The sequence below is a fragment of the Ascaphus truei genome, chromosome 4 (genome assembly GCF_040206685.1).
Source record: "Ascaphus truei isolate aAscTru1 chromosome 4, aAscTru1.hap1, whole genome shotgun sequence".
In the NCBI taxonomy this organism is placed as follows: Eukaryota; Metazoa; Chordata; class Amphibia; order Anura; family Ascaphidae; genus Ascaphus; species Ascaphus truei.
Genome location: NC_134486.1, coordinates 296092897 through 296107326, shown reverse-complemented (window position 1 = coordinate 296107326; position 14430 = coordinate 296092897). Strand labels below are relative to the sequence as shown.

At 40.1% G+C, this 14430-nt stretch overlaps 1 protein-coding gene across 1 annotated transcript in view; it reads right to left on the bottom strand.

Annotated features, from left to right (window-relative positions):
- Window positions 1-14430, bottom strand: part of LOC142492391 (G-protein coupled receptor family C group 6 member A-like) — a 49188-nt gene that overhangs the window by 33473 nt on the left and 1285 nt on the right. The window contains exons 2-3 of the mRNA XM_075595035.1: window positions 12050-12112; window positions 11594-11614 (exon numbers count right to left, since the gene is read on the bottom strand). Of these exons, the coding sequence (XP_075451150.1) occupies window positions 11594-11614; window positions 12050-12112 (84 nt within the window). The remainder of the gene's footprint in view (window positions 1-11593; window positions 11615-12049; window positions 12113-14430) is intronic.

Genomic DNA, 14430 nt, shown 5'->3' with positions numbered 1-14430 from the left:
ATAGAACTGGAGAAGATGGCTTGTGGGTTTCCGTGAGGGTGGCGGCAGCAGCATCAAGGACGAGCGGTGGAGAAGACGGGCTGAAGATTTCCGGGAAAGCAGCGGCAGAGTCGTCGAAGCGTATGTGAGGAAGTGGTCTGCGGGTTCGATGGGTTGGCTGCCAATCGTTTTGCGTCGAGAGTACATCACCGTATATCTTCTTGACATAATAAGGCTGACATCTATGAAAACCTTAGCCTTTGGGGTCAGCAGAAGGTTTTCTTTATTGACCTTAGCCTGTCGCTTTTGCCTTGGCGTGGAAACGGCAACCGCCTTTCGCTTTTTCTGCTTGACAGGCACGGCAGAGGCGAGTGGGTTCCTTTGTCCGTAGAATCGGGATTGATCCATGGAAGCAGGTGGCACAATGTAGTATCTGGACAAGGGCAAGTTCAGATAAAGATCATCGAGTGGTGGGCTATGCAAGTGTGTAACCTTTTATGCATGGCGACCAGGTACAGGTGTTCAATGTGGGCGTACTCTAATGTGAGTCATTACCGTATAAATACACCATCCATTTCATGGATTCACTGCACATTGAATACACATCGAGTAAACATCGAATATACATTCTTGTGTTTGTATTTCTTTCTACTCGCAGCAATGCCTGTTAAAAAGATTTCCAAGGAGCACAGCATTCGAATTAAGGACATGTACACGAGCGGACACCGAATTGCTGCTAAAACAGAGACCGCAAAAGGGCACCAAGGGTAACTAACGCGTAAGTATATTTATACAACTTTAAAATAAAATTAATTTTAATTTAAATCTAATAATTTTGTTATTTCTGTTGATTTATATTACAACAGTATATATATATATTTTGTATAGTTATATTTATATTGCAAAATTATATATATTTTGTATATTTATATTTATATCAGTACAGTATATATATTTTGTATATTTATATTTATATTACAACAGTATATATATTTTGTATATATATATACAACAGTATATATATTTTGTATATTTATATATAAATGTTATATTGCTGCATATTAATAAAACAATATATTTTCTTTACATTGTAGGGAGACAACTCATCTGGTGGACAAAATAAGTGAGGAGAATGATGAGAAGAGTGCATTAAGGGTCAAAAACACTCTGCAGGAAAAGCACAATCTGACTGTATCCGAAAGCAGCATAAAGAAGATGAGACGCAGCATTGGATGGAAATATGGACGTGTGAGGTTAGTACTGGACAGTACAGGAGGTAAAAGTGTTGTTTAGGAAACTGTACGGTACCGCTAAAATTATTTATTCCTTGTCATTACAGAGCATACCCCATGATATGGGACGCAAACAAAATCAAAAGAGTGGTCCAGGCCCAGGCATGGATCGACACTGGGGAGACTTTCCAGGATTGCATCTTCACTGACGAGTTTACTGTGTCGCTGGAGAGATTTGCAAGCTTTGCATTCCACAAAAAAGGCCGCATATCTTTGAAGCCGCGGCCAAAACACCCCGTGAAGCTGCATGTGTGGGGTGCCATCTCGAGACTGTGATGGCAGATACAATAGATTTGTTTAAAAAAAGGTTGGACATCTTTTTAGATGGGAAAGGTATACAGGGATATACCAAATAAGTATACATGGGAAGGATGTTGATCCAGGGATTAATCCGATTGCCAATTCTTGGAGTCAGGAAGGAATTAATTTTTCACCTTAATGGGGTTTTTTGTTTGCCTTCCTCTGGATCAATAAGTAAGTATAGATATAGGATAAAGCATCTGTTGTCTAAATTTAGCATAGGTTGAACTTGATGGACCTACGTCTTTTTCAACCTCATCTACTATGTAACTAGGTTACTATGTAACTGTATGCACTTATATATTATCTTCTTAGATTTGTTGTGCATTTTATTGTTTTTCTCTTGGTCATTAGCTACGATGACAATATCTTGAAATTCAGATTTTTAAGTAATAGAATTTAGTGCTAAAAAAAAATATTGTTTCCTCTACTATTCTGCAACTTGCATTCTTTGTAGCTTCTGTACATAGACCACACGCATAAAAGATAAGTAGTAAGTGAGGAATATTCAAAAATAAGTTCCATCAATTATTACACAAAGACTAGTTAAACATTTACAATTGTGGTTGCAGACCTTATCCCTTCTTTTTGGTTATTGGGTTCATCAAAACCATCAGAAAAAAAACAATAAAAATACACTTACCCGGTACAAATGAAATCATCTGCATTAGTGCGCTCTAATTTATTAAAAACTCCTTTATGAATGGGAAAGATTCCTCCTATCATGATGTCCCCAGGTAGCCGAGCTATTGCTTGTTCATGGATGTCACAGGATGGAACTAATCTCCAGAGGAAACAAGAAGCAAGTACGTAAACCAGTACATTTAGTAACATGATTATGGTAGACGTGCCCTGCAGAGCATCTGATGTTCATCATGAGCAAGAAAGCACTACCAACAATAACATCAGAGTATCCTGGCTCTTCTTTACACTCAAGAGGCGTGGAAAACAAAATGCTTGTTTTCTAGGTCAAGTGTAATAAATATTCATGGGAAATATTTTAGAATGATGGCAAGCATTCCAAGCTAAATTTACCGTCTGCATTTTAGACATTTCCTGCTTGGTAGCTTACAGAAATACTTTATCTGGTCTAATGTAATGATTCAGACAAACAAGGGATTCACTTAAAATGTAGAAGTAACTATACTTAACTTTGATAGCAATTACTATGACTCAAATAACAGCTAGGATTAAGATAGTGGTGAGGCATGATCTCAGGCTGAGGGTCTCCTCCTGGTTTACCAGAGTGAGTGAGCGCCTGCGCAATCACAGCGCTTAGCTGCTTGCAGAGACAACCAAATTTGATTATGCCGCTCGCTGGCGCATCATGTGAGCGGTTCGCCCAATGTGGGCGAACCAGCTACGTGACATCATGGCTGTGCCCCCTGACACACCCCCCCGCACACAACTAGCTGGCCATAAATCGCCCAGCTGAGCATGTGACATCAACCGTGCACATGTGCCCTATGTCCCTGCCAGGCGCAGCCTTATTCAGACAGCAAAGTCTTGAAAGTCCATATAATAACTGTATCTTCTTCTCTGAACTCCTTCTTGTTCTTTTGTATAGACCACGTACTTACAACCTTGTTGAAAGAGAAGATTTGAGACTCACCCCTGTGGCCGGCTTACACCCTAAAATCACCCATCGTAAATATGGTGTGTCTCAGATTCGATACTGGCTCGAAATTGCATTTCCAAATGTATTTATTCTTCCAGAGGCAGTTACAACAAGCTTCAGGGACATGCCAGCAAATACAGGTTAAAAATGGAGAACAGCTTGGGCTGTGTTTCTGTTCTGTTATCTAATAGTAGGTAAAGCTGCACACCAATTAAATAACAAAGAATACTTGCAATGACCGGTGCTCCTGGTTCAGGGATAACTGCCTAAAAAATCCAATGTATAGGATAAAAAAATGTTGATCCAGAGCACATCGTTTTTTCTTAAAGATTTATTGTAGCACAAAAAGCACACGACGTTTCGACCTTCTATGAGGAATTTTTCATGTGACTGTCATAGAAGGACGAAACGTCGTGTGCTTTTTGTGCTACAATAAATCTTTACGAAAAAACGATGTGCCCTGGATCAACATTTTTTATTCTGTTCTGTTATCTGACATATATACTCTAAAAACAGATTCATATAGTAGTTCCTAGCTTCTAAATTACCCTATGCATGTTTTGTTAGGCAACCAAAGCTGCATATTATAAAATATTAAACGATATTTAGCAGAACAACTTTGTGTCCTTTATTGGTCTACGTTTGGGCATAAAGCCCATATCCTTGGTATTGTTTTATGTATCATTCTATGTCCTCTAAACAATTATTTGTTTATCTTAAATGTGTTTCTTTCTCACACCCCACAATATTTCTTACACTATGAAACTAACATTAAACATAGTCTGGGGACCTACCTACTGGCCAGGCCAATGGAAAAAATTGACCGTCCAGTGAGGAAAATGGTCTCCTTCATCCTCACAGCGGCGAGATGTGAGGTTGCGGCCTCCTGGAAGAAAGTGTCCCCACCCTCCAAGACTAAACTAAAAAACAGGATAAATGAAGTAATGCTTATGGAGAAGCTAACCGCGCACCATAAGCAAAAAACAATAGCTTTCTATAAAATCTGGGAACCATGGATAATCATATAGAACGAGTCAAGCTCACCAAGGAAGAAACAAGGAGATAAGGCATTACGGATAAGGAAGCGTTTGACAATCAGTACCTCTACGAAGTTCGTCCAAAAGGGACACCAGAGACCAAGGTAGACACTCATCTCCCCCCTAACCCCCCCTCCCACTCTGTCCTCTCTCTTTCTCACCCCCCCTCTTTCTCGGGCAACAGGTTTTGCCATCCTTTCCCCCCAAAAAAATACAAAAATGTTTCTATATTAGGCTATGCATATCGTTCCTTGTATGTACACTTTATATCTGCCTAATAAAAAAGTTTGGAAAAAAAAAATAGTCTGGGGAACAAAAGGGATTATAGCAGACAGGACGAATTTTGAATGACAAAAATCAAATGGAGACCATAAACAATCTGAATCATAGCAATTCATTTTCATGCGGTTGAAGCGGGTGGGCGAGAGATCAATCATATGAGTTCAAGGAGGCAGTGCAGAACCAAGTAGTTGTACAGTGGATGGTATTGCCATTTTAAAGATGGTGGACACAGTGGTCATACTGGTAGGTGGAAAGTCAAGAATAAGCACTTGTGGCTGCCACTCATGATGCCACAAAATTCATCCCCCTTTCATGGCCTGGCTGACATTTTTCAGCAATTAGGACAGTCAGCCAACCTCCACAAGGGAATGGGATTCCAGTTCATCGAGGGTCAGTGTAAATGGGGCCTTGGTTGCCTATTCAAGCACAAGTGTGGTGCCTAAAAGTTTCTGTAATCCCTTTGAGGGGAATACTTGTAGAAAGAATCTGGGAACATTTGAGAAGCATGTAGTGGTGGTGAGGACTGTTGTCCAAAGTGATAGAATTAGTAAGGATGGGTACACATGGTTGTCAGTCAATGATTATCAGGGGTCTATGTAGTATCCAGTATGCATAATTCGATAAAGCAAGTGAGATTATTCAGTTTTGTGAGTGTGTAGTGCAGCTGGCCAAGGCGTATATGGAGCTGGCTTTCTGCTTATTTCTGGTGCATCCAAGGTGTTTTCACCTTCTGTATTGTATGATGAATTGGGAAATTTATGACAATGTATGTCTCCTACTCCACAAGACACATTGGCCCTGATACATCAAACTCGGTTAAAGTGGAATTACTATTGCAGATTTTTTTTACAGGAATTATTACCGCAACTTTAAGTTGATATTCATCAACATTGCAGTAAAAATGTAGCAGGTGCAATACGGATCCAAATTGCGATGTCGGAATGAACACGACCATTAATAATGTGTTAATACTGCATCACGATAATATTTCTATCATAGGCTTCTGTAATACAGTATCTATTATTACAGAAACCTCTGATCTAAATAACAGTAAACCGTTTGGTGACTGTAGTTACTACACACATAACTTACTCCCCTACCCCCAACAAGAGCACACTACAGCTACAGTAATGAGCAATAGTCCTGCTAGCCAAATGTGTGAATATTGGTTTTATTTTTAGGGTTGTGCATCTTTATTGGAGGAATCAGCAGTGTGCCCCTGAGGATGAGGAGGGTGACCTTCATCCCGGCAAAAATAAATTAATTCCTCACTCCAAATAATTGCAATCAGATTTGGCCCTGGATTAACATACTTCCCATGTTTACTTATTTGGTATTTCCCTTTATACATTTCTAAAAGATGTCCAACCTTGTTCTGAAGATATCTATTGAATCTGCCATCACAGTCTCCATGGGTAATGAATTCCACATTTTAACTGCCCTTATTGTAAAGAATCCCTCACCTTTCTTGCTGGTGAAATCTACTTTCCTCCAACAATAAGGTTTAATATTGTGTCATTGTGCCCTTTGGATGAATATTTCACTTGAAAGTTCCTTGCATTGATAATGAATATATTTGTATATAGTTATCATATCCCATCTTAGATGTCTCTTTTGTAATGTAAACAAATCTAATTTAGCTAGCCTCTCCTCATAAATCAGACCTTCCACCCCCTTTATTATTTTGGTGGCTCTTCTCTGTACTTTTTCTAGTGCCATAATGTATTTTTTATTGAGTCGTGCCCAAACCTGTACTCCATATTTGCGTTTTGGTTATACTAAAGATTCAAACAATGACACCGTTGTGCTTTCTTCCATTCCCTTCCATCCAAAGATACTATATATTTTTCCTTTTTATAGAGCATTATTTCTTAGCCTGCTGTCTACAACCATCCCTAAATCCTTTTACGTCAATGATTGACCTAATTTTGGTTGCATAATAGAAAAGAGATTCATTATAATTAACATAGTATAGAAAATACTCAGTTGTATTTCCATGTTTAATGTTCAGTATATTTTTGCGTATTTGATCCATTATGTACAATAAGATGAGCCTCCTATATTTAAAATATATTTTTAAGACTCCTAATATAATAATTCATTTGTTTTCTTAGTCTTTTTATTCACAATTATAACAGATTTTTTGTACATATCTTACGTTAGGCACGCTTTGTGGAGAGGTGGATTGATAGGAATGTGTAACTATCTCTATCTATTATAATGTATTTTATAGCCCACAGGGCCACAGACATTTTCCCTGGGCCCAGGACTAGAGTTTCCACCAGGGTCCCCCTTTCTCGTGTTGACAGCCTTGCAAGAAACCCCCCTGTTTTCTCTTACACTCCCCCCTTCTCACACACCTCCCCTCTCTCTCACTTCGCTCTTACACTCTCCCGTCACCCCTTTCTTCTCCGCTCCTTCTCTAACACCCCCACCTCTCCCACCCCCATGTATTTCTCTCCCATCCCCACACTCAATAACCCCCCTCCCCAACACACACACACACACACACACACACACACACACACACACACACACACACACACACACACACACACACACACACACACACACACACACACACACACACACACACACACACACAATAAGTCTCCCTCCACAAATACACACACACCTATTAAGCCCCCCTCCCCAAATACACATACACACTAATCTCCCTCCCCAAATGCGCACACACACACGCAAATACAATAAGCCCCCCTCCCCAAGCACACACACAATGAGCCCCCTGCCCCAAAAACACACACAATAAGCTCCCGTCCCCAAATTCACACACACTAATCCCCGTCCCCAAATGCACACACAATAATCCCCCTCCCCAAATAAACACAATAAGTCCCCTACCCAAATACCCACACGCACAAATACAAATGCAATAAGCCCTCTCCCCAAGCACACAAAATAGCCGCCAGCCCCCCTATTTAAGTTATAAACTGTATGTCTGTGGTTGTAGATACGTTATCAAATTTTTGAGATTGTAGCACACTCCGAGACTGCATATTTTTTAATTACCTGTGAGTCAGTTTTATTTACTTATCTTTTAATGACCAGGTTTATTTTTTCATACATTAGTGTCTCTTTGTAGGTAGTCTCCCTCACTGACAGACCACCATCTTTTCGGTGTTCCAGCTTCTCAGAAATGTATTTTCTCCCAGGGGGGTTTACCTTGGAGTGCTTTTGCCAGTTCTTCCAGTGGGGGAGTTGCTATAAAGTGACACCTATTTGGCTTAAGGAATCACTCTCTGATAAAGCGCCATCACGGCAGGAAAAGCGTTAGAGGTTTCTGTTTTTACATTTTCTTAGGCTACATGCCTCAATACATATTGTTACTTTGCTAATTTTTTTGCCTCCAATTCTCTTCATCGCTGTGCTCCTTTTTGCTATTTTCAATTGCTACTTTGATCTCATCACAAGAAGGAAGCACAGCGGGATGTCGGGATGTTCTTACCTGTAATTACGGGTCCGTGAGTACCTTGTTTCATATGTTTGACAGTACCTTGTTTCATATGTTTGACGATTTGCTGAACATTAGCAGGATTTTCCATTTGCTTATTACACTAGGGGTTAATTCAGGTGCCTGGTATTGCTCGTGTGGCCATCCGTGGGGCTATCGGCTTCTCCAATTATCAATTTGTCCCTGCATTATGTGGATCACTTAGACTAATATCCTACAGCAGCCTCAGTCTTGCTTACGGACTCTCGACTCCGCCATTAAGGGTACATTACTATCTCTCCTGCTTCATTATTTTCAGTCCAGTGTTTTTGTAGCACCTGTTTTGAGGTTTTTTCTCTCACTTCTCCAAATACAGAAACACCCACACAATAGGCCCCCCCCTTATTTATGTTATATACTGTATGTCTGGGTTTGTAGATACGTTATCACATTGTTGAGATTGTAGCACACTCCGAGGCCGCATATTTAGATCATACCATGACATCATGGCGCTTCCTCTTTGGGTTGAAGGTGAGCAGATTTATGGAAAATGTAGTTCTTTTATATGAAATTGTTTTGATGCCACATATCCGGGGAAACTGACACACAGTGACATTAGTTCCGGTGATGGCGTCCATCGACATGTATAAAATGGGGCACATTGTTTGTCTTTGAGCACCTGCAACGTTGCCTTTATTGGGATGTTTGCCTGATTCCTGGTCAGTAAAGGCAATTACTTATCATGATGTAAATCTTCTTGTGATTTTTCTCCACATGCACTAAGAAATCTGAAACAGTGAGTCTGTGAATTTTGTAGTGTGCTGTCACCTCTCCATTTGTGTTTTTCCAATTGTTTGGAAGCATGATTACGCTTCTTGAGGGACATACACCTTATACCAGGATATAATTGATATTATTTTGTAAACACCACTTTTATTTATACTAGAAGACAGTTTAAAGCATGGAATAAAGCTTCAGACTTGTGAACCTTGCTGTTTTATCATAAATCCAATTTTTGTAATTATTCCAAGTAGCCCAGGGACAAACAAAACATGGATGACACATACGGATGATCTGCAAATTAAATGAGCGATTATGAAACAAGAAAAGCATTCAGGTTGTCAAACACGTACAGCAGGCATCTTTGTTTGCATAACATCACATATCCCAATCTAAATTACAGTCATCAATGGAATTAGGATTGCCTCAATAATCTATCCTATGACAGTAGAAAAATTTGCAAAATCTCCAAATTTGTGCTGATAAACCTGTAACTATGGGTTCTTGGGAAATATATATCTTCAGATAAAATGGAAATGCAGATGTATATGCATAATGTATATGTGTAGTTTAATTTAATTACACCCCTAAGGAACAATTGACTGATTGTGTCCTCTCTCTATCCTCTCTTAATCAGCATGACCTATATGTTTATAGGAATACAATAGTGTATGTAAGCCCTTGTGACTGTGGCCACCACCCACCACAAAATAAATTACAATTTGAATTGTGGTTTTGTTAACAAACTAAAATTGCAAGTAACACACAACCTTTACATGGTTACAGGGGACTCTCCCCTCTTGGGATTCTATGGCCTAGATTTATTAAACTTTGTGGAGCAGTGTTTCCCACACACTCTGGGAGATTTACCTTGTTACCAGGTGTGCAGTGCCGGTACCTGCTGGCTTGCAGGATACTGAGGTGTTGCAGGCCTGTGTTGTGGCTAAGGGGAACAGCTGTTTGTATTCAGGAATCCCCATGGGTGATTTTACATGCACAGGTCGTCCATGTGCCTCAGGTTACTCATGCCTCTCTTTTCATTTAGGGGCTCGGGGTAGTCCTGTTCCGTGCGGAGCGGCGAATGAGCCGTCCCGTACAACCGGTGAATCTGTCCCTCTGTGCAGGGGTGACAAACAAGGCTTTCTATATGGCAGTCCTTGTAGAAATCCCTGCGCTATGGTTAGGATCAGTTATTGCCTCGTGCTGGAGGGCGGAATGTTGTCTCTCTCCGGTCACATCCTTACCCCTTGTCCTCGCTAAGCCGACTGCCTGTCTCCTTCTTGGTCCTATGACTTCCTGTTCCTCAGCCATTGGTCGGGACATGTCCATTAATGTGCTGCGGGCTATAATTGTTCAAGCAACAAAAGATATTTTGTTTGGCTACCGCCAAAAGATATCACCATTTATTATCACCTACCCCAAACTGACATACGGTCAATGTTTCTTTGGTGTATAATGGACACTACAGTATAGACATAGACAAGATAAGACTAGCCAACCTGGAATGAAAAATAAAAATACATAATATTAACAATGTTGGACTTATATATTTTATATATATGGACTTGAATATTTTCCTAAATAACAAGACCCTATCCATTTACAAGGTAATACCCTATATGCCCATTTCCCACAGAGCCAATAGACTCCATGGGGTAGACTAAAATTTCTACATCCGCGAAAAATTGTGTCTGTTGATAAACATGTGTTTTTGGCTATATATCTCATAGCTGCCTTTTGTATTGCTCTATATTGTGTCAGATTTAGTGTACTGTTATCTATGCATTTGTACCAATAGGAAATGGACCCTTGTTCTATATTTACATGTATTCCTAGTTGGAAACACGTCTCATTGGTAGGAGGGAGGACTTGACCTATGGGACATTGCCGGTATTGCTGCTTATGTAACAATCTCCAATTGTGATTGTATTCATCAAGGGTACCCTGTTATATTTTCTGGAGAATTTTCCTTTCAACATTTCGGGTAATCGTGGTGTTTCATTAACTGCAGGTGTTAAATCCTCATGAGTATAAGGGGTGCCAATCCAGGGTGACTCCTGGTTGTGAGGAACTGTGAAGATTTGAGATAAGATGTGTGGCTTAGGCTATATGAAGACAGACTATCATCACCACCATTTTGGTGCAGCAGCCATTTTGAATGTTTGCTTATATGTATGTGTATCTGTACGTGTATGAAAGCTGCGCTGCAGAGCATCGCTCCTAGCAAAGACTAACCCTTGCATAATTCCTACTAGTCATGAAATTGAGATAATTGCATTTAAGAGTTTTTCCAACAAACTCATTCTTGCTGACCTCCCGCTTCTCTTATCTTGCAGCTACACCACACAAAAGGCTAAGAGGTTTACTCCTTAAATTAGGAGGTTAAGAGGCCCAAATTATGGGGAAATATATATGATAAAGGTTAGCATGCGAAGCATATTTATGCATGAATAAGGATTTTGTATGTCATCATATTGTTTTTTTATCTCTAAGCCAGCCCCCTTAAGGGGCGTATTACTCATTTGAAATGTATAAAAGTGTGATGTCAAGCAATATGTTTTCAGAGGAATTAGTTCATTTTGAATTCTTTCTCTCATTTGTACCTTGCTACAATAAACTCACGGTGATACTTTGAACCCTTGACTTACTGATATTATTTCTACGCTTTCACAGCACATACCCACATACCCAGCAAGATTCGTTAATACCAGATCCATTGTACACTGTACTGCATGTGTCCACAAATGTATTGTCTTTTTCCAAGGGGTTAAATGTAAGTCTCGCCTATCTCGAAGTGTAACTGTGGACTTTGTGATGTTGGTGGGTGAGATGGTGCTCACTGTAGATTTACCTGGGACATGATGATAGGTATCTGCGAAATACAGGGACCATAGAAAAATCAGTATTAATGACAAGGCTCAGCAGACCATTCCCACTACAATTTTGTCATCTCTCTGCGGGCGATACTTTCGCAGGCCCAACGGTGCATACATCCTAAGTTCTAACTTAAACACACTATAAAGAATAAAAAATGCTATTGAGTCCTGAAAGAAAATTGTTCGGATAAGACTGGGCCTTGCCTGGAGTCATATTCCCCCGGGGGTTAGCGGTCAGGGTTTCTTTGCCCTTCAAAACGCTAACTTGACGTGGCTTTGGGTGGTGCTGGGACAAGCTTCACGTGCGTAACGTGGATCCAGGAAGAGATCCCTGCCACTTTAAGTGCTGTATTGGTGGTGAGTAGTACTTGAAATGGGCCTTTCCATCTGGGATGAAGAGCGTTCTTGCATAGAAAATGCTTGACAATTACCCAATCGCCTTCCTTGAGATGATGCTGTTTTGTGTTCTCTTTGGTAGACTGTACCGCTTGTACCTGTGAGTGGAGAGACTTAAGAGATTTCATTAATCTTACATAATAAACATTAATTAAGTCATCAGTGAGAGCATGATCATGCAACATTAATGCTAATGTGCCAGCAACTAACCATTGGCCTACCCGTTATAATTACATGTGGGGTTAATTTGGTTTTACCTTGTGGAGTGCTTCTGATTGACATAAGCGCCAATGGTAACACATCTGGCCATTGCAACTTTGTCTCAGCACAATTGTTGCTGATTTTGTTCTTTAGGACCCAATTAGTCCTCTCAACTTTCCCTGCACTCTGAGGATGGTATGGGCAATGTAAATGATAGATAATACCTAGAACCTTAGCCATATCCTGGACTATAGCGGCAGTGAAATGTGTGCTTTGGTCTGAAAAAATATGCTGAGATATTCCATATCTGGGTATGAACTCATGTAGTAGCTTTTTAGCCACTGTGCGTGCGTCCGCGTGCTGACGACCCATCCTGAGAACATGCAAACAACAACCAAAACATATTGATAGTGTAGGCTGCGTGGTATTTCAATAATATCAATTTGTAAATTGCAAAATGGGCCCTGTGAGTACATGATTTTTCCTGAACCAATAGGAACATGTTTACCAATTGTAACGCCTGTATGCCCGCAGACCTGGGCAGTCCCCAGTACTGAGGTGGGTAGGGTTATAACACGCACCCACAGCAGTGAGGGCGTGCCCAGAGTGTGGTAGTGCTTTGCCGGGCCTGTAGAAAGAAGATTAAGGTATACTTGCAACGCCTTGGGATTCAGAGTTCGGATGGTGATGTCCGTGTGCCAGAGTCTAGGGCAATAGAGAGCAGGATGGTGATGTCCGTAAGCCAGAGTCCAGGGATAACAGAAGGCAGCAAAGTCGTATCCGTAAGCAGGGTTCAAGGGCAGGAGAGAGCAGGGTAATCCAGTACAAAGCAGAGTTCAAGCCAAGGAGACCCAGGGGTAAGCAGGAGCAGGAACAAATGCTGAAAGACACAGGAGAGCAAAGCATAGGACTGCACACACAGAGGTTACAAGAAGCTATGCAGAGCAATGAGCTAGAGTACAGACAGAGGTTATAAAGGAGGGAACACCAAATCTAGAAAATTATGCAATGGTGTCACTCACAAATTCCTCTGGAAAATATGGCGTATCAGAGATACACCTATCTCTGATGGGAGTACTTTGATGAGCCCTCTTTGGTGTATGTCTATGTAGTTGCTTCCAATCTGGAGTTAATCCTCCCAAAAAGAAGAAAGAATTCGCAAATGGTGTTGTATAGTAAAGAACTGAGTGTATTGCACAGATAACAAATAGAGCTGTTTCACTCACATTTCAACATAAATAAAGTTAATGGGAAAGAACCGCTGGCTGTTGTAGAATCTGCCAGTCTGCCTGCTACCCCCTCTGCATCCACGTGCCTCACTTCCTGTGATGACTCAAGTCAGGGCGGAAGTAGTCTCTGCTCACTCGGCTGCCAGTCTGCAAACTCTGGTACTCCGGTACTCACAGTAACAGATTAGAAACTGCTGATTCAACGCGTTTCGCTAGGCTGTATCAGGAATCATGTTGCATGTCCTCTACTCTGACTATTTATAGTGTATATCATGAATTAATTAATTAATTAATCAATTTAATGCCAGATACAAATTAGTATCATGTCTCAATAAACAAACTATGCCGTTCAGCCCATAACGGCCAGTTTAAACAAGGAGAATCATAGGGAAAGGGAAAGGACACATGGCAACAATAAGGATATAGAGTGGGGAAAATGTGTGCATCATTAAATCACAGATTCAGCTATAATTATTATAAATCAATGTTACATTCATGCTAAATGAACATCTCATTCCCAAACCACACTTCATATAAACACAGAACAATAACTTTAATACATAACTAAATAACTAATAAAGTGAGTATAATAGCAACATTAACACCAAACTAAATAATTAATAAAAATAGTGTAATAATAGACGCTTGATGTAACTCTGAAATGGAGAAGGAAAATGCATGGTTAAAAATACACAATTGGAAATAGACTAAAAACATATGAATTTTTTTTTAAACTTATTAAAATACTATCTACATGAAACATAAAGGGAGCAATGATATATAAATAACAGTATAAACTAATACCCATAGAATGAAATACTAAATTAAAACAGCATCAGATTAAAAAGGCCCCAATGTCGATATCTACATTTAGCCCCTTTGGCATTTAGGTCTGCATCTTATGTATCCAAAAGGTTTCTCTTTGGCTAGATTATTAAGTCTATTGCCTCTCCGCCAATGTATTGGGATATGTTCAATGCCTTTAT